General features: G+C 45.0%; 2 protein-coding genes across 2 annotated transcripts in view; both read left to right on the top strand.

Moving 5' to 3' along the window:
• ryk (receptor like tyrosine kinase) overlaps positions 1-7,408 on the top strand; it is a 45,224-nt gene extending 37,816 nt beyond the window's left edge. The window contains exons 12-16 of the mRNA XM_084444781.1: positions 121-253; positions 1,739-1,848; positions 2,352-2,511; positions 4,325-4,461; positions 5,670-7,408. Coding sequence (XP_084300907.1) covers positions 121-253; positions 1,739-1,848; positions 2,352-2,511; positions 4,325-4,461; positions 5,670-5,781 — 652 coding nt within the window. The 3' untranslated portion in view covers positions 5,782-7,408. The remainder of the gene's footprint in view (positions 1-120; positions 254-1,738; positions 1,849-2,351; positions 2,512-4,324; positions 4,462-5,669) is intronic.
• Positions 7,409-9,254: 1,846 nt separating this feature from the next.
• Positions 9,255-26,081, top strand: slco2a1 (solute carrier organic anion transporter family, member 2A1). Its single transcript, XM_084444016.1, has 14 exons — positions 9,255-9,367; positions 15,775-15,912; positions 16,955-17,117; positions 17,784-18,008; positions 18,168-18,266; positions 18,403-18,542; positions 19,260-19,335; positions 19,636-19,800; positions 21,429-21,630; positions 22,599-22,746; positions 23,738-23,901; positions 24,064-24,128; positions 24,674-24,794; positions 24,910-26,081. Exons 1-14 carry the CDS (start codon positions 9,326-9,328, stop codon positions 25,028-25,030), a joined length of 1,869 nt encoding a protein of 622 aa, XP_084300142.1. The 5' UTR covers positions 9,255-9,325; the 3' UTR covers positions 25,031-26,081.
• Positions 26,082-26,322: the final 241 nt, after the last annotated feature.

Here is a 26,322-nt window from a genome sequence, read left to right as displayed (position 1 = left end):
CCTAGCTCTACGGAACTGCCGTCCCCTGTGGTCGAATACTGTACGTCTGCACACGTGTGCACTGTTACCCAATTTCCGCTACAGTTGTGTACAATTTCTTCTTGCCTCTTTCCCACACAGAAACCTTTTACCCATAAGCCACGTGTGCACGGAGGACGGGGAGAAGCCCATGGTGCTGCTGCCCTTCATGAACTGGGGGAACCTCAAGCTGTTCCTGAGGCAGTGCAAGCTGGCCGAGGCCAACAATCCACAGGTGCGTGCGTGGCCATAACCCTACTATGGACCGCAGGGCAGGCTTACATACGTCTAAGCTAAGATGACAGCAGAGCACAGTCATTTGTTGTGTCACATACAGATCCTCTAGAAATATTGTAAGTCTATATGCAAAACAAGAGGGTTCATTCACAAACCTCTCCAAGCTGTCTGAATTTGGGTTTTAAAGAACATAATTTTATAGTAGTAGGCACCCGACAACAAACCCTAACCTGTCAAAAGTGTCGTGGAGGGTTATTTTAATGCAATCTGTTAGCGCTAGAGCATAGACTCCCTTTTCCACTAAACAGACAATAAGGCCCTTTGTGCTGGTTAACCCCAGGGATCCTCTGATCCTCTTGGCATAGACCCACCAACAGGGTCCATACTATAGATCCAACCAATCAGGACTAGCCACACTGAAGATCCAACCAATCAACCGGCCCCCCAATAGAGGAGGGAGGCCTTGATTGAGGTGCAGCGCTAGGCAGCATTCTCCCATCGCAAGACGAAGCTTGCCGCTGAATTGCGGTAAAGAAAAACCCTTTTGTGAAGTTTCAGGTAACACATCAGTGCTTGTACTCCCTGGCCGTGTTATTATATACTTGAATTAAATGCTGGTTTGTTACTGTAGGTAGTGCCATGCCAGCAGGCTGTTTTCTTTCAGGGTCCAATGAATACGAGTTGAGTCACGCTGTCAGTTGAGATGAAAGCAACAGTAAACAGCAATAAATCCCAGCTGTGATTATCGTACCGAGCTTGTCTGAAGCAGGGCAGGATTACATAAAACAGAAGGTAGTGTACATAAGCGTCAGGGCCACACCTCCTCCAGGGGCTGTCTTAGCGTGTATTTTAGGAGATATCGGCACACTTGTCTATTCTGCTTCCAGGGGCAGAAGATGCTGTAATTACAGTTTAGTCATTTAGCAGACACTTTTATCCCAAGCGACTTAAAATGCTTTGAGCTGCTGGTGGGGTTCAAGGGCCTTGCTCAAGGGTACAATGGTGGCCAATGATTGTCAAGTGGCTTGACCCGACCTTTCGGTCATTAGTAAGATGCTCTTACCACTGGGCTGCCTACCGCCGTATATTATGTTATTGTTAATGTGCACTTTGCAGAACTAGAGTAATTGGCGCCACCCCCCCCACCCCCCCCCCAGTACAGGCGTCAGGCCGAACCGGTGGATTAGGTATTAAATGGGGTAGAAGCACATTTAATGATTCCTTGTGCGTCAGCGTACGGATCTCTCAGCAGTGATCCCGGAGGAGGTTCAGACTCATAGACTTGCTGGCCCCAGTCCACACACCCTCACACGGGTTTTCATTAAAGACTCAGACATTATTTTCCCCCGGATAACTCTTATTATAGTGATTAAAGCACAAGTCATTTGATCTGCCCCCCCCTGCCTGTTTGTGAGATTTAATAAGTTGCGTCTGTTCTCCAATGCCCCCCTGGCCTCGCCCCCCACCGCTTGTCTGTTCCCAGGCCATCTCCCAGCAGGACCTGGTCCACATGGCCATCCAGATCGCCTGTGGGATGAGCTACCTCGCTCGCCGGGAGGTCATCCACAAAGACCTCGCCGCCAGGAACTGTGTGTGAGTACCCGGCGTCCACTACACCTGCTGGTATGGCGTAAGAGACGGAGGCACCATTACATTACATTACATTACAGTCATTTAGGTGACGCTTTTATCCAAAGCGACTAACAATAATTGCATTTAACGTAGGAAAAGCCAATGTGCTATTACTTGCTAGAACTCACAAGTGCATCTCCTTCCTAAAACAAGTGACTAAGAACATAATCTAGTGCTGAAGGCAAAGTGCAAGAATAGCAATCTAAAATACAATAGGTGCTTCAGATTGAGGAGTCCCCCTCATTGCTTTCTAACTGAGCAATGTTAACAGGCATGGGTAGTATACTGCTCCCTGTTGCTCCTCTGGACAAGACTTTTTGATTTGTGTGTGTGACTTATATATGAAGATCTTTGGCTGAACCCAATGCACTGATATGCCTCCATGATTAAGAATGTTTCATTTGTATGTTGAGGTTGAAATATGTAGCGTGTTGAAGACAGAACCTTGTTGTTCGCCCTGACAGCATTGATGACAGCATGCAGGTGAAGATTACCGACAACGCCCTGTCCCGGGACCTGTTCCCCATGGACTACCACTGTCTGGGGGACAACGAGAACCGGCCCGTCCGCTGGATGGCTCTGGAAAGTCTGCTCAACAACGACTTCTCAAGCGCCAGTGATGTGGTGAGACCCTCAACTCAACCCTCAACTTAACCACTCAACCCTTAACCCCTCAACTTCCACTCAACCCTTAACCCCTCAACTTAACCACTCAACCCTTCACCCCTCAACCCTCAACTTAACCTCTCAATCCTTAACTTAACCATTCAACCCTTAACCCCTCAACCCTAAACTTAACCCCTCAACCCTTAACTTAAACACTCAACCCTCAACTTAACCACTCAACCCTCAACTTAACCACTCAACCCTTAACTGCTCAACCCTCAGCTTAACTACTGAACTCCTTAAGATACATTGTCAAACTGTTAACTCAGAGGGACTAGGAGATTTACTGTGGATTGTCCATTATTCATAAACCTTTATATACTTGACCCTTTCATCTATCCACTACACTCTCTGGTCACAGACGGTGTTGAAGTCCGGCCAAGGTAGTTCAATCTCTGCCGTGAGAGGGAAGGGAGGTTGTCCTGGAGGGCACAATGTGTCTTCCGCTGTAACAGAAAACTTTTTACCCCCTGACCTGTCCTGTCTGACCCTGAAACCGAGCACTACTGTAAACTGTCAGGAAGCTGTCTCTCCCAGAGGGCTCTCGTCCCAGCATCACTAGCCACACAATACCCCTCCCTTCCCTTGACCCCCAGCAGCCTGTGCCACGATGGCGCCGCCCAGTAAACACAAGCGGGGCTTACCGGTAAACGGAGCATCATCAGTGACACCACCGGCTTCCCTGTAACACTGGGAGTTCATACCGTAACCACTAATGCGTTGGACAGTTGCGCATCCTGGAATCCACGCCTGGTGGGACGGTGGTAGAGGTGAAGGCCTTCCCCTCCTCTGTTCCTGCCTGAGGAATGTTGGCAGGCAGCAAGCAGGGGGTTGAAGTGGGGAGACTAAGCGTACAGTTATACTCCCTGGTCTTCCACTGGAGAAAAAAAACAAGAGTTCAGCTCCATTCCCGCACACACACATACACACACACACACACACACACACACACACACACACACACACGCTCCCTTCACTTCCTTTTAAGGCACTGGGGTTGGTCTTGGAAAGTTATGATATTTACTTACTGAAGGGAGTTATGGCTCACTGGTGGGTAAATGGGATGGAATGAACTCTCCAATTTATCCATTGTCTAGTGCACTTTGTAAACACTGAACAAAATGTGTGAAAATTGCTGATAAGTTAAAGGGTTAGTCCACTGAGATCTGTTCCTCAGATCTGACCAACTTTGATTCTGGAGTGTACTTTCCTTTTAAATGGCATGGATAGGAAATCATTGTAGCATGTGATTTATACTGCGTTGTACAGTATACACAGTACGGTGTTGTGTACTGAAATAGTCTGGTTGTACAGTAGCAAATAAAGTTCTTTATTCTCAAGCATTGCCCAGTCCAGTGGTATGGGGTTTGCTTTTAAGCTCTTCAAAACGTTATGACAATGCTCTATATTCAGTATACATTTTCAGCTAAATTTCCTGGCATTGTGTCTGTAGAATGCTTTGTTCCCAGAATCCGAATTGGCGCCCTTGGTGTTCTGCAACCCAAAACTTTTCTTGCAAGCCCCCCTGTGGCCCTGAAGTACATATCGGAGACCCATATGTGAAATGTTTCTCGAGTCTCGACCCAAACCTCTTTCTGTATCCATAGATAAATGGAATATCCAAGAGATATATTGTATTTTTATGTCCAACCTCTGCTTTAGGGTGAAATAGCTGTGTGGTTAAGCACGCATAACTCCCTTTTAGCAGTCTGGTACTGTCTTGTCTGTCTGCCTGTCAACCCTGACTTCTGACCCTGTCCTGGTTTCACAGTGGGCCTTCGGAGTGACCCTGTGGGAGCTGATGACCCTGGGACAGACGCCCTACGTGGACATAGACCCCTTCGAGATGGCCGCCTACCTGAAGGACGGCTACCGAATAGCACAGCCAATCAACTGTCCTGATGAACTGTAAGTCACCCCCCCCCCTGGGGCAGACCCCCAATCAAGATTCAAGATCTGTTTATTAGCCATGTATATGGTTCACACATACTAGGAATTTGACTGGGTTAAGGCATACGCTGTTGCTGACGACATAGGACAGGGTGCAGATCAGGACAGGACAGTGCAAAGACATGATAGGGCAAATGCAGTCCAAAAAACAGTGCATCAGAGCACCCTTTCCTATTTTCCTATGCTGATCAGTAGATTACATACATACACACACACACACACACACACACACAAAAAAAATCTAATTAGCATCTTAAACGTTTGATTGTGTTGTTTGATTGGTTTTTAATTAGCTCTGATTCATAAGTTAGTCAAGATAGTTTATCTGGCTGGTAGTCTTGCGTCGTTGTACAAGATTTGTTCCACAAATTTCCATCTGCTCGTTACCAGCAGTGCATCTACCCAGAAAAAGACACATTTGGCTCTGCAACAGTATGCGTGGCTTCGGCAGCTTATCGCTAGCTATTCTCCATTATCAACATGAGCACACACGCTTACTGAATGTACATTTCTGAACTTCTCCAGGGAGAAAAGTGGGATAAAGTTCAACTCCAGCCAGACCTGTTATTGTAAACACACACCAAATTAACCCCTCACTGTATAGAAAGACAGTGTTTGTACGACAGCAAGGACGAAGAGCCAAATCAAACCATATCAACCCCAGTTTAAACTGAAGCGTATCGACTTCCTTCAACTGTCAGGGAGCTGGAGCTGCTGCAGGCGAGCCTGCGAGGAGCCACACAGGCCTGGGGCTGCCGGGTCTGTCATCCTCACACTTTTGACCTGATATGCTATCATCTGGTTCCCAATACAGGGAGGTTCAGGAAAAGCTCAGTCACAGCGTTATTGGGGGAATGCACACGTTTCCTTTCAAAAAGAATAAGCATTGAATTGATTTCTTTCCTTTCCACGGCATGTGGCGCTATTCGAACATGCTCGTTGCGCTGGTTGCTGCCTTGTATGGCACGCAGTTAGGTTACTTGAACTAGCACAAGAATGTTATTACCTAAGGTTTGGTCAATAGGGTTCAATTCTTATGGGGTTTGATTAAACATACCTTTCTTTATATTCTGCAATTAGGCCAAGTTGCTTGCGAGTGCAAATTCAGTTGCTGACACAGCCCCCCCTCTCCCCCCCCCCTCTCTCTTTTCATCTGTGTTCTGTAGGTTTGCAGTAATGGCTTGTTGCTGGGCCCTGGATCCAGAGGAGAGACCCAAGTTTCAGCAGCTTGTTCAGTGTCTCACAGAGTTCCACGCAGCCTTGGGGGCCTATGTGTGAAATCAAGCCTGTGGCTTTTTTTGTGGAAAAACGGCAATACCCACAAGTGTGTGACCAGCACTAATCTTGAGGAATACATTTACAAAATTGTGCCTTATCGAAAGAAAGACAAGACTTTCAACGCTGACCATTTTGGTTTTTGTAAAATATTGATCTTTTTAAGTGCGGTTGAAGCACATTTCCATCGCATAGTTCAAGTGAAATTATTTTTGAGGCCTCGCGAACAATCGCTCTCAGCAAGGAAGGATTCTGTGGAGGACGGATTCTCTTTGGAGAGCATCTATCATTTCCGGTGCTTGTCAAGCATTGGGAAAACGCTAACTAAATAATGGGCGGTGGTATTTCTCCTCAGCACATCACATCACTTTTCTGGAAGACTGTCTCAAGAGAAGCCTACTGTATGTGCCACCAGACTGTTTCCCGTGTCCTCCTCATTAAGCCTTGTAGAACCTGTTTTTAAAGACACAATGTTTCTACCGATTTTTTTGTATGTTAGAGAAGAGATGTACATTTCTTTGTTGTAGACATAATTTCAGTAAAGACAGAATAACTCCACAGCAAAATGAGGCTTTTAGGATATCCACAGTGACTACAGGTACTGTGTGTGTGTGTGTGTGTGTGTGTGTGTGTGTGTGTGTGTGTGTGTGTGTGTGTGTGTGTGTGTGTGTGTGTGTGTGTGTGTGTGTGTGTGTGTGTGTGTGTGTGTGGGGACATGCTGCTTCATTCCATTATGGTTAAATCGATATTGGTACAGAAGGCCTCTGCAGTGCTTCTGTTTTGATCGACTCAAGTTGGGTATGTGGTTTTTGAGACCATGCTCTAGTGCCAATTGATCCCCATTCCATCTGAAGGCCTGTAAATATTGGTGCCACAGACCAGAATTTCCTTGTTCCCGAGGAGTACTGCCAATGGACACTTAGCCAGCCAGGAATATGGATGGTATCTCATCCCCATCGTGTTTTTTTTTTTTACCAATTCAATTCAAACACCTGTATTACTCCCACTAGGAACAATTGGCTTAGAGCGGCATATTGCACAGAAAATCATAAAAACATCTCACCACATACAATCAACAACAAGTACACCAGGAGCTAAGAAGATACTTTGGTTATCTTGGGTACCTTTGAAAGTAATACAATACATTTCATCAATCGATGAATACCTTGGAAGTAGGCTACTATAGCCTACAGTGCATCGCTAGCCTATCGGAGCACCTAGGTTTAAGAGTATGACCGCAGAAGGGATGAAGGATTTGGGATAGCGGTTTGTTCTATACAAGCGGGCAAGGCATAGCGGCGCCCTGATGGCAGCAGAGATAATTCACCCGCCAGAACTGAACCTGAGACGCTAAAATACTTCATGCCTTGCGAACTAGTAGTGTGGATCTCAGTCACCTATCATTTCTCTTGGATATTCACAACTACAAATTCCTACAGTTTCTGCCAAACAGGCTTATCTTCGTTATTCATGACATGTTTTTGAGAATGAAAGTATGGATAATAGCGCACTAATAATCACTGTGAAAATCAAAGCTGGCGTCTTGGCCTGATCTTATTTCTCACACCTTTAGCATCTTTGCGATGTCTTCTTCATGATCACTGCATGTTGAATTAAAGGGTATTGTGTAAACCGCTTCCTGAATTCATACCCACAAATTAAACGGGACCCTTGAAATATAAGCAAGCTCTCTTGTCGTTCATGTGGTCTGCTTTCCCGGCTACAGTAGGTTCTTACTTTTCACTTCACCATTTTTCAAAGACAAAAACGTTTTAAATCTTGAGAAAGGGCTATTCTTGATTGTGCTTAACAGCTTCCTCAACTCTAAACATCGAATACTTTTTATCTATTTTCTTTTTTTACAGAAACACCACAGACTAATAAAACGACAACCAGAAGTTAACTATTTTCTAATTTTAAAAAAATCACTCAATAATATTTCTATCAATTCTGACTTGCAGGATTATTTTGAGTTATGGTTTTCACCTATTGATGGTCATTAATTGTCGTTGTCTCATACTGACAAATATTATTTTTGTTTCACCGCTTTTAGAATGTCGCAGTAAAAGTTACACTGTCTCAAATTGTAATGGAAAGTTAACTAATTTGTGCTGAAAACCTGACAGCGGAGGTGTCCTTGCATCCTTCTAGTGAAAAGGATCTCCAGGGTGCTATGCTCTGCACTGCAGTCCTACAGTCATTTCAAGTTAAACGCTTTGTAGGCTATTTGCAGTGTTTAAAGCTGACTTTGAATTAGTGTTATGGTTTGGGCCGGGTCCGCCCCGGCTCACCCCCTGCCCCCAGTCTGGACCCGCGTTCCTGCCCTGGACCCCCGATTCGCCCCGGACCCCTGGTTCGCCCCGGACCCCTGGTCCACTCTGCTCGCTCCTGGTCCAGACCCTCGCCCCTGCCCGGGCCCCTGGTTTGCCCTGCTCACCCCCTGATCCCGGCCTGGATTCCTGACCCTGAGCTCCTGTGCCCCCTGGACCTTCCTGGACCCTGAGCACCTCCTCTCCCAGTGACTGCCCCTGCACTACCCCCAGAGACTATTGTACACTTTGTCCACATTGTCACTTGGTTTTGTTCTACCTCTTTGTGTGTTTGGTCTTGTGTTCGTTGTCTTGTCTTCTATGTTGGTTTGTGTCCTCCCAGCCCTAGCTTTAGACACCTGTCCCTTCACTAGTCTCACGTCACTCCAGTCCCTCCTCTCCTGGCCCTTTAGTTCCCCCCTCTAGTTCTGCCCAGTCCCTTTCCCTGTCCCAGCCTCGTTCCCCGTTCCCTTCCATTGTGTCCTTGTTCCTGTGTCCTTGTGTTGGTGTCTTGTTGGAATCCCTCCATGTCCTTGTCTGGGTGATTGTCTGCACCTGTGTCTCGTTATGTCTTGTTGCACACCTGTACATTGTTCCTTGATTGTTCTCCCAGAGTATACCCTCCTGTTTCCTTTGTTCTCTGTCGGTTCATTGTCAATTAGTGCGTGTTTCCCCTGCGTTTCCTCCCGGTATTAATTTGGATATTAAAACCTATATTTTGAACCCGAGCTGCTTGCCTGCCGTCTGCTTTTGGGTCCTGCCTCAAACCCTAACAATTAGGCTACAATAAAATAACCTACATAAATTGTGCGCATCTTCGCAGCTGCTGACAAGGTCGGGGGAAATAAAATGAAGGGACTGCGAATTTAAGTTTTTACCTCCAAACGAGATTTACAACAATGTTACAACTACATAAATCTGCCATTTTTGTTACAGTAAAAACGTAACTTAAAGTTACAAGACATAACATAATAAAGTTATATCTGCCGCTATTGACATTCATTCACAGTTATTCGTAAAGGAAAACAATCACTGTGTAAAACTGGTCATGGGGCCAAATATGGTCATTATTACGTTCAAAACATTTTACGCGTGGACTTGTGGGCTGAGTCCAATTACATCACTGACGGCCATAAAAGCTCATTCAAGCTCACACGGACATAATACCGCTGACACAAACCTCGAGAGACAACTTCTCAGTTCTGCTTTGGATTGTCCCGTGGAGACCTTCTCATTAAATGGAGATGCGTGCCAAAAACATGAAGTTTTACAATATAAAGGTAGGTTAACTTTAATATCCATAAAATTGTAAGACAACTTGATAATAGTTTTAGATTTTGGTGGAAAAAAAACTTATTTAGACCGGTGTCTGGCTGCCTTTTTCACAAGTGCCCAATTAAGTTCACACAGAAATAAAGGAAAGAACAACAGCACCTAAAATTAGGAGGACAAATGCTATGCATGACTTATGGGTTTAAAGAGAAATGCAGCGCCTCAGATCAAGTTTATCACCTTTGATATTACAACACCTGTAATGCTAGATAGAGCCTTTGCTAATGTACATTTGATTCGTTTCTGAGATGCCATAATATTTCATACGGTCCTACCCTTTGAACCATGAGCTCACATGGTCCTGGTGTTGAACATGGCATCTGATTAGATAGTTCTCAATAGCCACTCAAAATGCTATGGGTTCACCATGATCTCAAAGTAGGTGCTTACACTGCAGTAAAGGAGTTTATATACAATGTAAGCCATTTGACATCTTTATCAATTCACTCATGAGCATTCTACAAGAATCCAGATAATACTGCACACTAAGTGCTGTTTGAGTAATGACAAAAAGTTTAGTTGTTGCTCTATTAAGTGCATTCCCTGGAATCTGCCTGTAAGACTGTAGTTTACTATCTATCTCAATGTTGAAGGTTTGCCTTTGTGTGGTTGTGATATCGGGTTTGAAGATGGGGTGGGTGTTTTCTACAAACTAATTAACTGAACTGAACTGCTCTGTACAGAACAAGTGTTCAGAGAGATATTGTCAAAGTGAGGTGATTTTAACTTAATAAATGTGCCTTTTTCCCACAGTTGCATCAGTTTATCATCTGTTGCAGCAGGTATTCTTGATTATATCATGTATGAAACACATTCCAGGTGGCTCTCTTATTGGAATACTGACCTTATTGATCATTCTCCAGTGGGACTTTCAGTCCAAACATTTCACTGGAACCAGAGCTCAGTAGAGTCGTTCTCACGGAGAGGCATTTTTGTATGAGTTCTATTGGTTATACTCAAGGTATTGTGTCTGCACTGAGCTCTTACACTCTTGCTTGGAGGCTCAAGCTTGGCCACGTAGATTACTTTCCACAGAGAAAGAATGAGCAGGTTCAATCAAATGACATACAATTGTGACAAAACTGCTAAGTTATACTAAATGTTGTGCGTAATATTGGAAGAGGACGTTCGTTCTATAGGCTGAGTAATAATTAGACTAGTTCAATGTAGCCTACATCATGAGACTATTACAGGACATTACTAAGCCATTTGCATTACTCTTCACAGCCATTTGCAAATTGCTTAATCCAAGCAAGACGTGATAAATCATCTGCTGTGTCTCGGCTCCAATAAGCTGCTCCTGTACGACAGTAGCCTACATTGTTAATTGTCTCCCTGGCGGGTGCTTGCATCTTGCTTGCATACTGTATATTGATAGGATACAGACAAGCTGGTATGAGTCAGGCCGAGTCCAGTACCAATACAGAGGAATAGCTTCAACATCTAAATCCACCAACAGGCTGAGCCGTGTTTACCCTCAGGGCTCCCGCCTAGATCTGGAGCCGTTGTGCAGATTGGTGGTTATCGAGAAGCCTAAACCTCACGTCTCCATGTTGCAGCATCATCCCCCACCCTCCTCCCCAAAACCCCTACCCCTTCCTCATACATGCCTAAACCAAGTGGTCCTATTCGAACTCCAGGAATGTGCGCGTGCGCGTATGGGTGTGTGTGTGTGTGTGTGTGTGTGGAGTGAGTGAGAGAATTTTAGACGGTATGTTTGTAAATGATTATAGTACTCTGTGAGCATGTGGACATGTCAGGTCATGAGCAGCAGCAGGTCGGTGGGTTTGTCGGTCTGTGGGCTTGGTGCTCATGAATCAGGTAGGATGTATGCAATACATGTCGTTCAGTCTTGATGTGCTGGCACCATCCCTCCATCTTTGTCTGCCATGCGTACCCGTAGGCATGATTGAAGGGTGTAAAACCACAGATGCTGCTCACAGGAGTGATGAACAAATGAGCAGTCCTTCTGTCCTGGATGCCTGCATCAAACAGGAAGTCAGACCACAGTCCATCAGAGAGGACGGGGTACCTGGCTGATCAGGGCCCGCTCATGTGTTTTTCCACAGCAGTTCCACGTTGGTGAAAGTGGATGCTGACTATTCTATAAGGATAAAGCTCTTCTTATAGTAGTGTGCATAGGAAAGTTAAATACTGTCTCACAGCCTTAAAAAGCCCTCAGAAAAGAATGTTGTGTTCTCCACACATCCATGTTATGATTGTTGATGGAAACACTACGAGAAAGTCATGTAGTAAACTGTCATTTAGGGCTAATATTTTTTATTGCCAATATTGTAATCATGACAGAGCTTATGAAGGTTTATGCACTCTTGCAGTCAGAGAGTTGCTGTAGTCAAGAGCTCTGGTTACTCTACTCACAGAGTTTGGGAATCTCGAAACCTGATGATAAACAGTTGGGATTATCTCCAGTTTCATGAGTAGGCCTAAGTACCGTACTGTATATCAGACTGCGCTCTAAATGCAGGCAGGTCAACCGAGGTCTGAAAGCTATTATATCCATCAATGTCATTCTTCACAAAGACAAGTGCGCACAGTTCTGTTCAGAACCTTGCTTTGTGTTGGTGTTGACACACGTGGGATGTTCTGTTTGTCTTTCCAACCCACCCGGAGCTTATCTTGTGTGGGCTACACCTAGTTACAGTCCAGAGAGGGTGTGTAACATGCATGTTCTATGTGGACCTGTAAATACTTTACCTGAATGGGTCGGCTATATGTTTAACTACAGTATCACAATAATTTATAAGACATAAGGTGCATACAGTACATACTGTAACACAAAGACACATAAAACATTATAAAACACATGAAACATTTGACAGCAAGGTCCTGGAAAATGTCGAACTAACTAGAGGACTTATGAGTACAGGCAGCCTCTAGTTCACCTAGTGATTCATCTGAGGTGATACGGCTCCTTGGGAACATTGTTATGGTGGGATCTCAAGCAGGGCCTGGGATGGATCCAATATCTTATCCTCACTTTATTAAAAAGCTCATTTTCGAGGAGTTCCCTGGAGAAGCACACTGAAGGACTCTCCACAGAGGGAAAGGAACTCCTTCCTTTTTGACTACAGGTTATATATCAAAAACTGCACGCACAGTCCAAACGGTTTCTGATCAGGCTTTGTGTGGATGAATCTAATCAAATAAAACTTTGTACAAGAAGACCTTGACCAGTCGCATGTGCATACTGAGAGGGAACATTGCATTGGGGTTCAGTCCCCCTCCCTCGTGCCACACACACACACACACAGCCTAAATGCTTCAGCATAGCCATCTACTTATTGTGTGTCTCCTCTGTTTGAAGATCAGCCTTCTAGATACCAGTGGTGTCATTCAGTACTGTACTGTAGCGATGTGGTTTATTTGGCTTGATGCTTGCAATCACAGCGTCAGTTACCAGGGCGCAGGGAGAAACCTCTATGTACTGTAACCAGGGAGAGGAGAAGGAATAGGGTGGTCTTCTTCTTTGATCATGATCCTATTGTGTAGTGGAGCGTTTTAAGTTCATTCATCACAATGGCAGGGAAATCATTTTTAGCATTGATCTCTCACTACTTTCATGTCACCAGAGGCCGCTGGATATGAAGTGGGGCTTTTGTTTCATAGACCTCCGCTCCTCCTGTTCAGACTGTGTTTGCTTACATCCAGGGGTACATCCAGCCCTCTGTCTCCTGCGTGTGTGTCTGCAGTACAAACATTTGGGCTCTTTAAGTCAGTACTTCCCTCCTTCCTGCTCCCAGCAGGGCTCCTGGCTAAGAGAATAGCCACCATGGAGACTGATAGGTGAAGGTATTTGTGCATGTTTTAGGATATCCAAATAATGTGTCCGAATGTGAGTACCTGGGAATGAATGTTATAATTTGACAAATATTGGAGAGATCTTTTCGGTATTTTTGAAGCATGAGTGTTGTTTGTATCACTGGGACCACATTTTGACATGAATGCTGGTTGAGAAATGGACCTGCTTCACACACTGTTTACAATAGTCTAGAGAAAACAGGGCAATGAAAGGAACAGCTCTCTCCTACCTCCAGGCCATGGTCAAACCCTACAGCGCCCCTCCTGACCGCTACGCTCTGCTACCTCAGGGCGACTGTTTGCCCCGTCACTCCGAGGCCCCTGTGGTCGATTGGCGCTGTCACGGCTCTTCTGTGTCCTGGCCCTGCAGTGGTGGAACGAACTGCCCACTGAAGTCAGGACAGCAGTCGCCCAACCCATCTTTTGCTGCAGGCTCAAAACTCACCTCATCAAGATGTATTCCCACGATCCTCCCTCTTAAGCACCTATTGTATTTTTAGTTTGCTATTTTTTGCCTTCAGCACTAGATTATGCTCTTAGTCACTTGTTTTAAAAAAGAGATGCTCGTGTGAATTCTGTCAAGTAGTACAGTAGTACACTGACTTTTCCTATGTTAAATGCAATTATTGTAAGTCGCTTTGGATAAAAGCGTCAACTAAATTACTCTAATGTACAGTAATGTAAAAAACATACTGACCTCACTAAATATGTCAGATAGTAAATAGTGATGATGACTCATGTTGGGGGAGCTGCGTGTGTATTTATGTCATGTGTGACAGAGATCATCAGCGGTGTGATAAAGATGACTCGAAACACCTGTTTCATGTCTTGTGTCTGTTTCTCCCTTTGCACAATCTCTGAGTACTCCGTACACAGAGTATCAGTGTTATGCAATATTTGTATTTCTCCATTCCAGAAAAATTGACCTGGTGCACTTGGGCCTAATTGCATTGGCCGTGTGTGTGTGAGAGTTGATTTCTTGTTATAAGAAAAGGTTATCAGGATGTTCTCCAACTGCGCCACCCACTTAGGACATCCTGATGAATGATGGTCTGTCTGTCTTAGATGTAGGATTTATTGGTGCCAGAACCCAAGCGTCGCTGTCGGTAAAGCTCAGAAGACAGAATTTCAATGAGCTATATTTGTTTGGACTGAAACAAGATATTTCAATAGTTCCTTTCTTAGATGGTGAGGAAATCTAACTTCATTCAATATCCTATGTCTGCAAATAATGATGCAGGATGAAATGTGGGCCTCAGGCTGTGACATCAAACAGGCTGCCATTCAAACTGATAACCTTTTGTTTCCACCAAAATCCGAAACAAAGGAATTCATTGGGTTTGCCCGAGCGAGCAGGTCTTGTCAAAACATTCGCGTAATTAAGACCCCTCCGCACAAAGCGGATGAAATATTTAGCAACTGTGTAAAAGTGGCTATTATACAGTATGTGCTAACAAACCACAAAGCCAGCTTTAATAGGAGCATTAACTGTTCCAGAGTGAGATTGAGAGTTTATGCTCATCTGCCAGCTAGTAAATACCAGAAGGGCTGGAATAACTACTCGTGTTTTCATAGTAGATCCCATCTAAATCTAAACATGTCCCTTTGGATCTCCTCCAACCCTCCATGAGATGCTCTCCTCCAGAGCAGCAGAAAACATTTCAAGGCCCTGTGTGTCCACCCGCCTCCCCACATACAGAGAGGGGCCTGGCCCCCTGGTCCAGACCACTCGGAGCCCGGCCAGTGGATCACTTTGATCCCTCCGCCTCTCTGGGTGTCAGAGAAATAGATCCAGAGACAGGTGCGTGAGGACAACCAGTAACACCATGCCTCTTGAAGTCAAGTACCACGTCGACAGCAAATGCTTCTCTGACCTTTATACTGTATTAATTAAGTGTCTTTTCATGGTGGAGATGGCTCAGGCTCCAAGCCAGATCAGTGTCGTAGCCTCACGTTCTAATAAACTGTGTGACGGGCGCTCAAAGTTTCCATTTTATTACTGAGACCTACTGGGCCCTCAGATTCATCACAGTGACAGGTCTTTAACAGTGAAAAAGCACAGAGTTGCCTCAGACACTAATGACGGAAATGGGGGGCAACTCATTGTGACACATGATGTTTTTCTAAAATTGCCCCTCGGGGAAAAATACTCATTTAGTCTCTACACGAGCGGAACGTGTTGGCCAGCTTGACAGCTGGGGGCAGGATCATCTCCGCTGGTCTGGGATGTGTGGTGTTTGTTTGTTTGTTTGTTTGTTTGCTTGTTTGTTGTTTGTTTGACCAGGTACTCTGCAGTTATTTTTTCCAATGCTAGTTGTAGCCATTTTGTGCAAGGCTCAGAGACTGTCGAAGAGAGAGGACTGTCAACCATGGAACTCACTCAAGAGCAGGAGGCCTGTATATGTTTGTAGTGCTTTTAGGATGGATATGGTGATAAAGAGCCCCCCCCCTTTCTCTCTCTCCCTCACTCTCTCTCTTTCTCTCTCTCCCCCTCCTCCACCTCTCTCTCTCTCTCTCACTCCACCACTCCCTGCAGCTGTTCGTCCTGTGCCAAAGCCTGCTGCAGCTCACCCAGCTGCTGCACAGCGCCTACTTCAAGAGCACCATCACCAGCATCGAGAGGCGCTTCGGCCTCAGCAGCTTCTCCTCAGGAACAATCTCCTCCCTGCACGAGGTAGGGGACTGAGCACCACACACAACCACCACAAAGAACCACCACACACAAGCACCACAAAGAACCACCACACACAAGCACCACACACAAGCACCACACAGAACCACCACACAGAACCACCACACAGAACCACCACACAGAACCACCACACACAACTAGCACACACAACTAGCACACAGAACCACCACACAGAACCACCACACAGAACCACCACACAGAACCACCACACAGAACCCACACAGAACCACCACACACAACCACCACACAGAACCACCACACACAATCACCACACAGAACCATCACACACAACCACCACACACAACCACCATAGAGAACCACCACACACAACCACCATACAGAACCACCACACAGAACCACCATACAGAACCACCACACAGAACCACCACACGCAACCACCACACAGAACCACCACCACACAGAACCACCACACAGAACCACCACACAGAACCACCACACACAACCACCACACACAACCACCACACACAACCACCACACACAACCACCATAGAGAACCACCACACAACCACCACACAGAACCACCACCACAGAACCACCACACAGAACCACCACACAGAACCACCACACAGAACCACCACAAACAACCACCACACAGAACCACCACACAGAACCACCCAGCTCCCAGCTCATCTATTTCAGAGGGAAGAAAATAATGTTTGCAGAACGAGCACCGAAACGTCCCTTCCAATTAATTTGAGACTTCATATTTCAGAAACAAAACAGCATTTTGGTACTTCCTTTGAGCTACTGTACAGTACAGAATGAGGGCAGTCACACACACACACACACACACACACATATTTGTGTAATCTAAAAATAGTGCAGTGCATAGTTTCCAATGGAGCATGGTTCACTTGTAATTAATGGCATTAATGCATTACTGTGATACACCACCTCCCACTGTTGACTAAAAAAACAAAACATTATCAGAATACTGTCATGTGTTGGTGCTGTAACCTTGTATTGTTTACTCTTGGTGACCTCTCTGTCTGTCTGTCTCCAGGTGGGGAACACCGTGCTGATAGTGTTTGTCAGTTACCTTGGCAGCCGCCTGCACCGCCCCCGCCTCATCGGGATAGGAGGACTGCTGATGTCACTCAGCGCCATGATCCTCTCTCTACCTCACTTCCTGTCCCAGCCCTACAAGTATGACTCCGTCTTCCACGGTGAGATGCTCATAATAAATAATTTGTGAAAGAGAACTCATAATGCTCCCTAAACATTTTATTTTCATTTTATTGATAACCTGAAGAAGATCTGTTGATCGAAACGTTGAAAATGCATTATACTTGAGTTGCAAGTCCTCTTTCAAGAACTGAACGCCTGTTTTCTACAGTTTGGCTCAGCACCAAATCAGAGATGTGCGTGAGACCTACAAAGTCCTAATAAATAATTCCCCAATAACAACAAAACCTGAAACACTGTTACAGGATGAAGCAAGGACAGAAGGCTCAATAATACAAAGTAATAGCAATATAGTAATACATCAGTAGTTCAATCCCAGATGATATGAAGCTAGCTTCCCTAGAAGAGCAGTTGGGAGTGTGCTGTGGATTGGAGCTCGGTGTTTAGAATGCTTGGACGGCCTGCCGGTGCTCTCCAGCTGAACCCAAACAGATATCAGCTCTGCACTCGAGGAAAGCCAAGAAGATTAGAGCGATCTCCCAGGCTGCTCGGTCACCTCACTCTTCCTTCCTCCTTGATGCCTGTGAACAGAATACTCCTTCACCCTTACTTGGGTGCCACAGAGGGGTCACATGAAACTCCATGTGCTCATTGTTCGGTGTGTGTGTGTGTGTGTGTGTGTGTGTGTGTGTGTGTGTGTGTATTAGTGAATGGGAACACTACAGACCACCAGGACATGTGCAGGCTGCAGGCCGGCCTCCCAGAGTCCTGTGGTGAGGAGGAGAGCAGGCGCCTGGCTGACACCGACAGCCTGTGGCTGCTCATGGCCACCGCCCAGCTACTGTTTGGGGTGGGCTCCGTACCCATCCAGCCTTTTGGCATCTCCTACGTGGACGACTTCGCCGGTCCTAGCAACTCCCCCCTCTACATAGGTGAATGGTCTGCAGATCGCTGCTTATGGCCAGTTGACAGCCCGGCTTCCTCAGTATCATATGTTTAGTCAACAGAATGTATTATAAGGGAATATGCTTATAACAATAACATTTCAATCCAAAGCTACTACCCTAAACCAAGACTCCTCTCCTCCTCAGCCATTCTGTTCGCCGTGTCTGTGTTTGGGCCGGCCTTTGGTTTCCTGCTGGGTTCGGCCACGCTGCAGATCTATGTGGACGTGAACAGATCCGGCTCAGGTACTGGCTCAGAGAGGTTGGGGGGGGGGGGGGGGGGGGGGGTGTTGGGGAGTGACACAGGTTAAAGTGGGATGCAGACTAAAGCATGACATGGAACTATCCTCTTCTCCTCTCATCACCCCCCCCCCCCCAACAGTGGCCACCCTGGAGCTGACCCCTTCTGACCGCCGTTGGGTGGGGGCGTGGTGGATTGGGCTCCTGGTCTCTTCGGCTGGCCTGGCCCTCACCTCTCTCCCCTACTTCTTCTTCCCCAGGAGCATGCCGGTGGAGGACAATGTAGGTCCCCCCCCCCAATACAGACAGATCTAATCGCTCCTCACTGGTTTTACTGACCCCTCTGGCTGTACAGGAGAGCGATTGTTTATGTTAGATGTAATTGCTCACATTCCTTTGGTTGGGATGAACAGATTGGCAGTATAATGCAGGTGGTAGCTAGAGGGCTTCTAGACATGCTCTGACTTTCCCTCTGGGATTCTAGCGAGCAGACGGAAAAGAGGAAGATCTCTTCCAGCGCTGAAATATTCCTCACAGCACACATTCCCATGCCTGCTGATCTGATACGGGTCAAGAGATTTCTCCTCTCTGGTGTTTTAAACTGTCTGTAGGAGAATTCCAACCAGAAATGTACAGTAAGATCAGGGGTGTAGTAGAGGGTAAACCCTAGTAAACTCAGTTTACCCACCTCTTTAAAATGAGGCAGAGAGTTTACTCAGCTATTTTCGGATCTTAATCAATGAGGGGAAACGAGGTGGGTAAACTCTGCACTCGACAGAGTTCACCCACCTCTGTATTTACCACTACACCCCCGAGTCAGATACAGAGAATATGCTCATATTTGAGGACCCGCTGGGGGTTTGGCTCATCCAACTGCTCAGCTCAAGATTTAACCATGTTTTTCCCCTTTGAACATCTGCACATTTTTCCAAAATAAAAGCTCCAATTATGCATGCATGCAAGACTTTTTCTTGACTTCAACCTGCATGTGTAATTTAGGTGACTGGAACCGAAGCCAACAGCCTGAATGAAGAATCCAAGAACCAAGAGATCTCTTTGCTTGATTTCCTCAAGAGTAAGTCCTCTACAGTATACAGCTACAGTCTAGCTGGCTAGTTGAGACACATGCCGTGCCAATAACAGATCTGGAAACATTTGTAAATAATCTTGAGAAGCATGATTATAACAAAACGTGTAAGAATTTCCATCACTTTGGTCAGATTAGATTTGGCATCCTGTCTGCCTATCGTCTTGTATTGTAAATAGAGTTTTGGAAAAATAGTATATTTCTAGCTAGCACTTGTACAGAGGTTTGGAGCTGTACCTAATAGCTGTGTGTGTGTGTGTGTGTGTGTGTCCGGTTGGGCCTGTGCAGTGTTCCCCAGGCTGTTTGTGCGTCTGTTGCTCAGCCCTCTGTTCCTGCTGCTGGTTCTAGCTCAGTGCTGCTTCTCTTCTGTCATCGCGGGTCTCTCCACCTTCCTCAACAAGTTCCTGGAGCTGCAGTACAGCGCCTCCGCCACCTACAGCAGCCTTCTGATAGGTCAGTACAACCAGGACAGCGCCTCCGCCACCTACAGCAACCTGCTGATAGGTCAGTACAACCAGTATAGCGCCTCCGCCACCTACAGCAGCCTTCTGATAGATCAGTACAACCAGTACATGCTAATAGAAAAAAAAGACATTCTACAACTAAGTTATGTGTTCTGCTCCACTCTATTATGCTACTGTGTATCACTTGGCACAGTTGGAACACAGACAGACAGAGAAAGAGAGCCCTGGTTTTGAGAGTGGCAGCTCCTACAGTATGTTTGGAAAGAATCCATTGAGACACTGTCACCTGGCAGCAGTCAATCAATAAAACAGTGTAAAACATAAAATGCAAAACATACAGCAATAAGCAAATACAGATACACAATACATCAGTAACAGCAGATCAAGCCTATAAAAAAAACCATCTACATTCGTCAACAGAGCTTTGAGCAAGAATTTTAAATTCCCCAAGGGTCACGAAAACAAAAAGGCGAAGTTAACTTTGAAAAAGCAGACTTGCCTGGCTACGTAAGGGCCCTGGAGGTTTTAAGATGCAGCCTCCTAGTGGTTCGTGTCTGATAGAATAGAATAGAAAGTTTATTTGCCATGTGTAACAAGTATGTGTACAGGTACATTGGAATTCTTGTAATTGACTCAGCACCTGGAACATAGATGTGTGTGTGTGTTTACTCTAATTTGTCTGGCTTTGTAAACAAATACAATGGAAAAAAAGCTGTTTGTGCATATAAAGAGAGGACCAACCCACTATTTGGTACAGGGTACAATTGATGGGTTGGTCTTTTTATCACAAATGGCGTTTGTGATAAAAACGTAGAGAGGCATGATAAACAGGGTCCAGTCTCTTTAGTACACTAGAAGCTGCATTCATGTACAATATGTCACAATAGTCAATCACTGATTAAGTGGATTGACTCAGTTTCTTCCTAGTTTCAGTTGGGAAGCAAGCCTTATTACGAAAATAGAAACCCAGTATTGGTTTAAGCTTCTTACTACGATTATTAATATGAATATTATAAGACAGCTTGTCATCCAACCAGATTCAAGATTCAAGATCTGTTTTATTGGCATGTACAGTATATGGTCCACACAAACAGTACACCGTACTAGGAACTTGACTAGGGTTAGGCATACGCTGTTGCAGACGACATCTGACTGGGTGCAGGACAGGACAGTGCAAAGACTTGACAGTGCAAATGCCGTACAAAAACAGTGCAAATAAAATGCAGTGCAAACAAAATACAGTGCAATATACAAAATATGATATACTGTAAAAGAGAAAATGAAAGGGAAGCACAAATGCAATTTACATACTATAAACGGAGCATGGTGACTGTATGAGAACTGAGCGTTCACAAGGGATTCAAGGACTTTGACCAGGGAGCTTAAAAATAAGAAAGAAAGAAAGAAAGAAAGAAAGAAAGAGAAAGAAAGAATTAAATATGTACACAGTTGGAGAGCTTAGACTGTACATCTGAGTTTGTGTTTAATGTATTAATGGCATCACAGTGAATATTTCCATACAAGCGGGCAGTAGATAGTGGTTATATCGTAGCATGTTGTATCCCTGCCCTCTGTCTGTCTACCTCTGTAGATCTCTAAGCTCCCTGTCGCCCCCAGGAGCTGTCAACCTGCCGTCGGTGGCCGTGGGGATGTTGCTGGGCGGGGTGATCATGAAGAAAGTGGGCCTCTCCCTCAAGTCCATCCCTCGCTTCTCCGTGGTGATGCTCACAGTCTCCACCCTGCTCTGCATACCTCTCTTCTTCATGGGCTGTTCCACGCAGAAGGTGGCCGGTGTCAACTATCAACCTGAACCCAATGGGTGAGTCAGGGGGGCGGGGCGAGGCGGGGGGGGGGGGGGGGGGGGGACTCTGTGTACAAACATTGTATGTTATTACATTTAGAAAATTATTACATTTTCATTCTAACATGCGCCATCATTTAGAGACCACTTCATACAGCATCATTATCCTTTGAGCAATACAGATTCTGCAAAACAATATATATATATATATATTATTTTTTTTTTAAACCTTTGGAGCCTATGGTCTGGTGGACTGGAGCCCTATGCTGCAGTATTGCAATGCCTGTAGCTCTTCCTCTGCCTTGGGGACAGTGTGTCCCAGCGGTAATGGAAGTGAACCTTCCATTAAGTTTTCCCCATAAAGACACATCCACAGCCAGGAGTAGGAAGTGTTATCAGTTCTGACGCTAAAACAGGGAGGATATAAAACTCTGTATTGGATGGGAAAGCTTAATATAATTAACCCCTAAAATGCCATCCTCTACCACATTGGCAAATGCTAGGGAGAGGTCCCAGGCAGCACAATGACCTTATAACTTTTGACCTTCACCAATGGACACTGTGCCACCTCACTCGCTCTAAGAGATTAGCTTAGAGGAAATCAGCCTGTACATTTCCCCTTTTGTTGAATGTTATCTGGTGTGCTATGTGGAGATATCTGTGGGTCAACATTACATCATAGAGAGACTAGGCTTTTGTTTGGCATCATTCCATTGGCAAACACAAACCCCTAACTTAAGGATGTTATTACTACGAGAACAACCTCCATGTTGTTCCCCTCAGGGATACATAAAGTACCTTTCTATCATCCATCTATGTAAACACAAGACCAATGAAACACAGACTAGACAATCAAGAGGCTCCAGTCGTAGTGTTGGTTTCTTGTTTTTGTTTCTTGCTCTGGTACTGGATTGTATTGATGCTCGTTCTTCCCCTCCTGAGTTCCTCAGCGATGAGCAAATGGCCTGTGCATCTCTCCCCTGCAGGTCTCTAGCCATGTGTTCGTCTAACTGCTCGTGCTCCGCGAGCGCCTTCAACCCAGTTTGCGGCTCAGACGAGGTGGAGTACATCTCTCCCTGCCACGCTGGCTGCACCAACTTCACCTCAGACCCTGGACATGCCTACAGGGTGCAGGTGGGTCCCCATTCAGCTTTCATTAAAGCAGGTTTTAAACTAGGATCAAATGCACATACAGAGATAGAAATGCACTGGAGCGCGGAAAAGAAATCTGTAGAGGTCTCTTCAACTGTGTAAACTTGGGTTAGCAGCGTCAGTCTGGCATTACCCCTGGAAATGTAGGGGTCAGTGAAGGCCTGAGAAAATGACGTGTGTTACTCGTTCTACGCCTGGTTAACAATCCGTGACTGAGTTGAATCAATGTGTAATTAGCTTTGGACTGTGAAATAAGCATTTTAAGATGAGCAGACCCATTACAAGGTGCCACAGCTGGAGAGTGGTCCGCTAATGAGAGGGCAAGGGGAGGCTAATAAATTATTATTAGTCATATCGACCTTGCAGATGCAATACCCTGGCTGTCACCATGATGTTGTTTAGTGGTATTTCTGTAGTTTACCGTAATACTCAGAATACTCTTGTGTAATTACTGTACTTATACCTTCAAATTTATTTTTTCAAGATTTCTTTTGAGGACATGATAATTTATGTAAGAAATACAGTTATGAGGCACAATACATGTTATCACTGTGTCTCAGACATTTTTTAGGTGCTTGCCTTTCTATTCTCGGTATTACTGTTTTACAGAAGGTGTGAATTACAATTTGATGCTTTTATCCAAAATGACTTACCTTGCTCAAGGGTACAACAGTAGGCAATGACTATCAAGTGGCTGGACCCTTTCGGTCAATAGTCAGAGGTTTTAACCAACGGGCTACCTATCCTACCGCCCTGTGAATCAGGTCATCACTGTAGAGGATAGCCTAATTCACAGTACAAGGGTTTGCTTCACATGGCATCAATTGGTATCAGTTGTCCTTTTGAAAGTAAACAGTGTGTAGGAATTTATTTTTAGTGATGGATAACTTGAATAACTATAAATGAGGGAAAACCACTGGGTTACGAGTATAAATAAAGGTTTGAAATGAAATGAAACTGTCCACCTCTGCAGGCCTATACCAACTGCAGGTGTGTATTGGGCAGTCAGAGGAGTGCCCGTCCAGGCCCCTGCCCCAACCAATGCCCTCACTTCCTGCTTCCTTTCATGTTCATCATCTCCCTGGCAGGCTTGATCGCCAGCCTCACCCACAACCCTATCTACATGATGGTGCTGCGGTAAGAGCGGAGTCACATAGAATAAAATAGCTGCATTTCACAACATTGACCATGAGCATGTTTACTATGGAAGGGAATAGAATAGAATGACCTCGACATTGAACATTATTTAAGGATATTTCAGAACTGGTGGTCTCAACTGAATCTCTGTTCATGTTTCAGAACTGTTCCCCAAGAAGAGAAGTCGTTTGCCATCGGTGTGCAGTTCCTGCTTATGAGGGTGCTTGGTAAGTAGCAGCAGTAGTAGTGCATTCTATCATCTTTGGTAGTACTAGTAGTACTAGTAATGGTACTGTAGTAGTAGTAGTAGTGCTGGTGGTAGTAGTAGTAGTAATAGTAATTCATTGATCCCTGGAAATTGCACTGTTACAGCATCAATTGTTCAGACAACAAAATAACACAGACAGTTTATAATACCAGGTAGGTTCCTTAGCAGACCTACAGTAGATTAGGCACATATGTCTAAGGTGTACATGGGTTTGTAAAAAGTCCTCCTGTCCAGTGGGCCTCAGCACCGCCCCAGCTGACTCAGGGTCATAGTGTCCAGCCAGTTAGGGGATTAAGTGAAGTCTTAACTGGCTGTGCTTGCATGCATGCTAAGCACATCTCACATATAAAATAGGACAGTGTCCTTGGTGTTTTTTGTGCAACACGTACAGTACTAGAGAGATCATCTTGGTCACTTCGCCTGTCTTTATCCTGTGTACCAAATATGTGTTAGAGCGCCCTCTAGTGACTGCAAACACAACTGAACTCCTCTCTCTCCAACCAGCCTGGCTGCCAAGCCCAGCCGTGTTTGGCAAGGCCATCGACACATCTTGCCTTTGGTGGAAGTATGTCTGTGGGAACAAACGTGGCTGCGGTTACTATGACAGCAACATGTTGAGGAACAGGTATGGATGCTGTCCTTTATTGGTCAATGAGCAGTAGCCTACTACACGATGTCAACAATGTAAATGTTGTCAATGAGTGCTGAGTGACGCTAACATCTGAATGGCTTCACTGCAGGTACTTGGGCCTACAGGTGGGCTTCAAAGTCATGGGCATCTTCCTGCTGGGGGTGGTGGGCTGGAAGGTTCAGCGCACCAGCCAATACAGTCTGGAGAAGGGGCCTGATGACTCACTGTGACCTGACACAGACACTCGCCTCATCTCACCTCACCCGACACAGAGACACTCACCTCAGCTCATCTCAGCTCAGCTCAACTGAGGCCCTCTGTTTCAGCCATCAGTGGAGGAATATAAACACCTCTTTTGGCCTCCAACAGTGACTTTGTGTCTGTATTGAGCTGGACTGAGGCCTTGGTGTGTGAAGACCCTTTTCAAGGCACCTTGATCTCTAGTAGCTACTCCCTCCTGGAGCTTAATGGTTGAGCAAAGGACATGCGACAACATACTTCTATGGCAGAAGAAATGTTTTCTTTTTAAAGACTCTTTTCCATGAAAAACCCCTGAAATGTTGACATTGCTGTGACTATTATCCATGATAAGCTTAGATAGAACAATGCATTATGGTAGTTTGGTACCTGAATCCATCATGTGTTTTGAGAGAGTGTGGTTGACAAGGAAAGGGATTAATGTCTGGTTATCTGAAGGATGGAGATGTTTTGTAGTTGGCTGTGTGACAGGAAAACTGTCCATTCATTCAGATTTAGTTGCAAACGGCAACAGAGTAAATGCTAGCTTAATATTTAAGTTTCTTTTTGTGTTTGTCTCAAACACAGGGGCATTAAGGAGTAGTTTGGTATTTCATGTAGCATCATAAGCCCTGTTATAAGGTTATTTATGATCATATATAATGGTTCATACAAACATTTTGACAAACTTTGCATAGAGATCCATTGTGTGCTTAGCTGTGGCATGAGCAATGGGCACTAATATCTCAAGAGTGCTATGAAAGAAGTCTGTCCAAATTATTAGACCATTGTATATGATCACAAATAACCTTATAACAGATATGATTCTAAATATCAAACTACTCGTTTAAGTGACCATGAGATATGTTGAATACTTGTTTGTATATAATTTGCATACACTGTGGTAACTGTAGGCTATATTCGCATAATCAAGATTACATTAATCAGACTGTTGTGTATTCTGTGTATTTTCAAATATCAACTGCATACTGCTATTTCTCTTATTACAGGAAATGCAAACAAAATATCACATGGTTTGCCATGTACAGCAACAAATGAATGAATGAATGTGTTACCTTTGTAAATAAAATGTTTTTAACAAAGTGCTTTATCTCTATTTGCTTAGGCCCTATATGCATGTGATATCCACAACTATTAAGTAGTCTGAGTAGACCATAATTCTCTCAACCAATGAAAATCAATATCCGTTTAGAACCAAGGGTGGGGGTGTAGGAGGGTAGAGTTAAGAAAAAGTGTATTTTCCACTAGTTGGCTTTTCCCTCTG

This window comes from Borostomias antarcticus (assembly GCF_949987555.1).
Source record: "Borostomias antarcticus genome assembly, chromosome: 10".
NCBI lineage: Eukaryota > Metazoa > Chordata > Actinopteri > Stomiiformes > Stomiidae > Borostomias > Borostomias antarcticus.
This window is presented reverse-complemented; position numbering and strand designations above follow the sequence as displayed.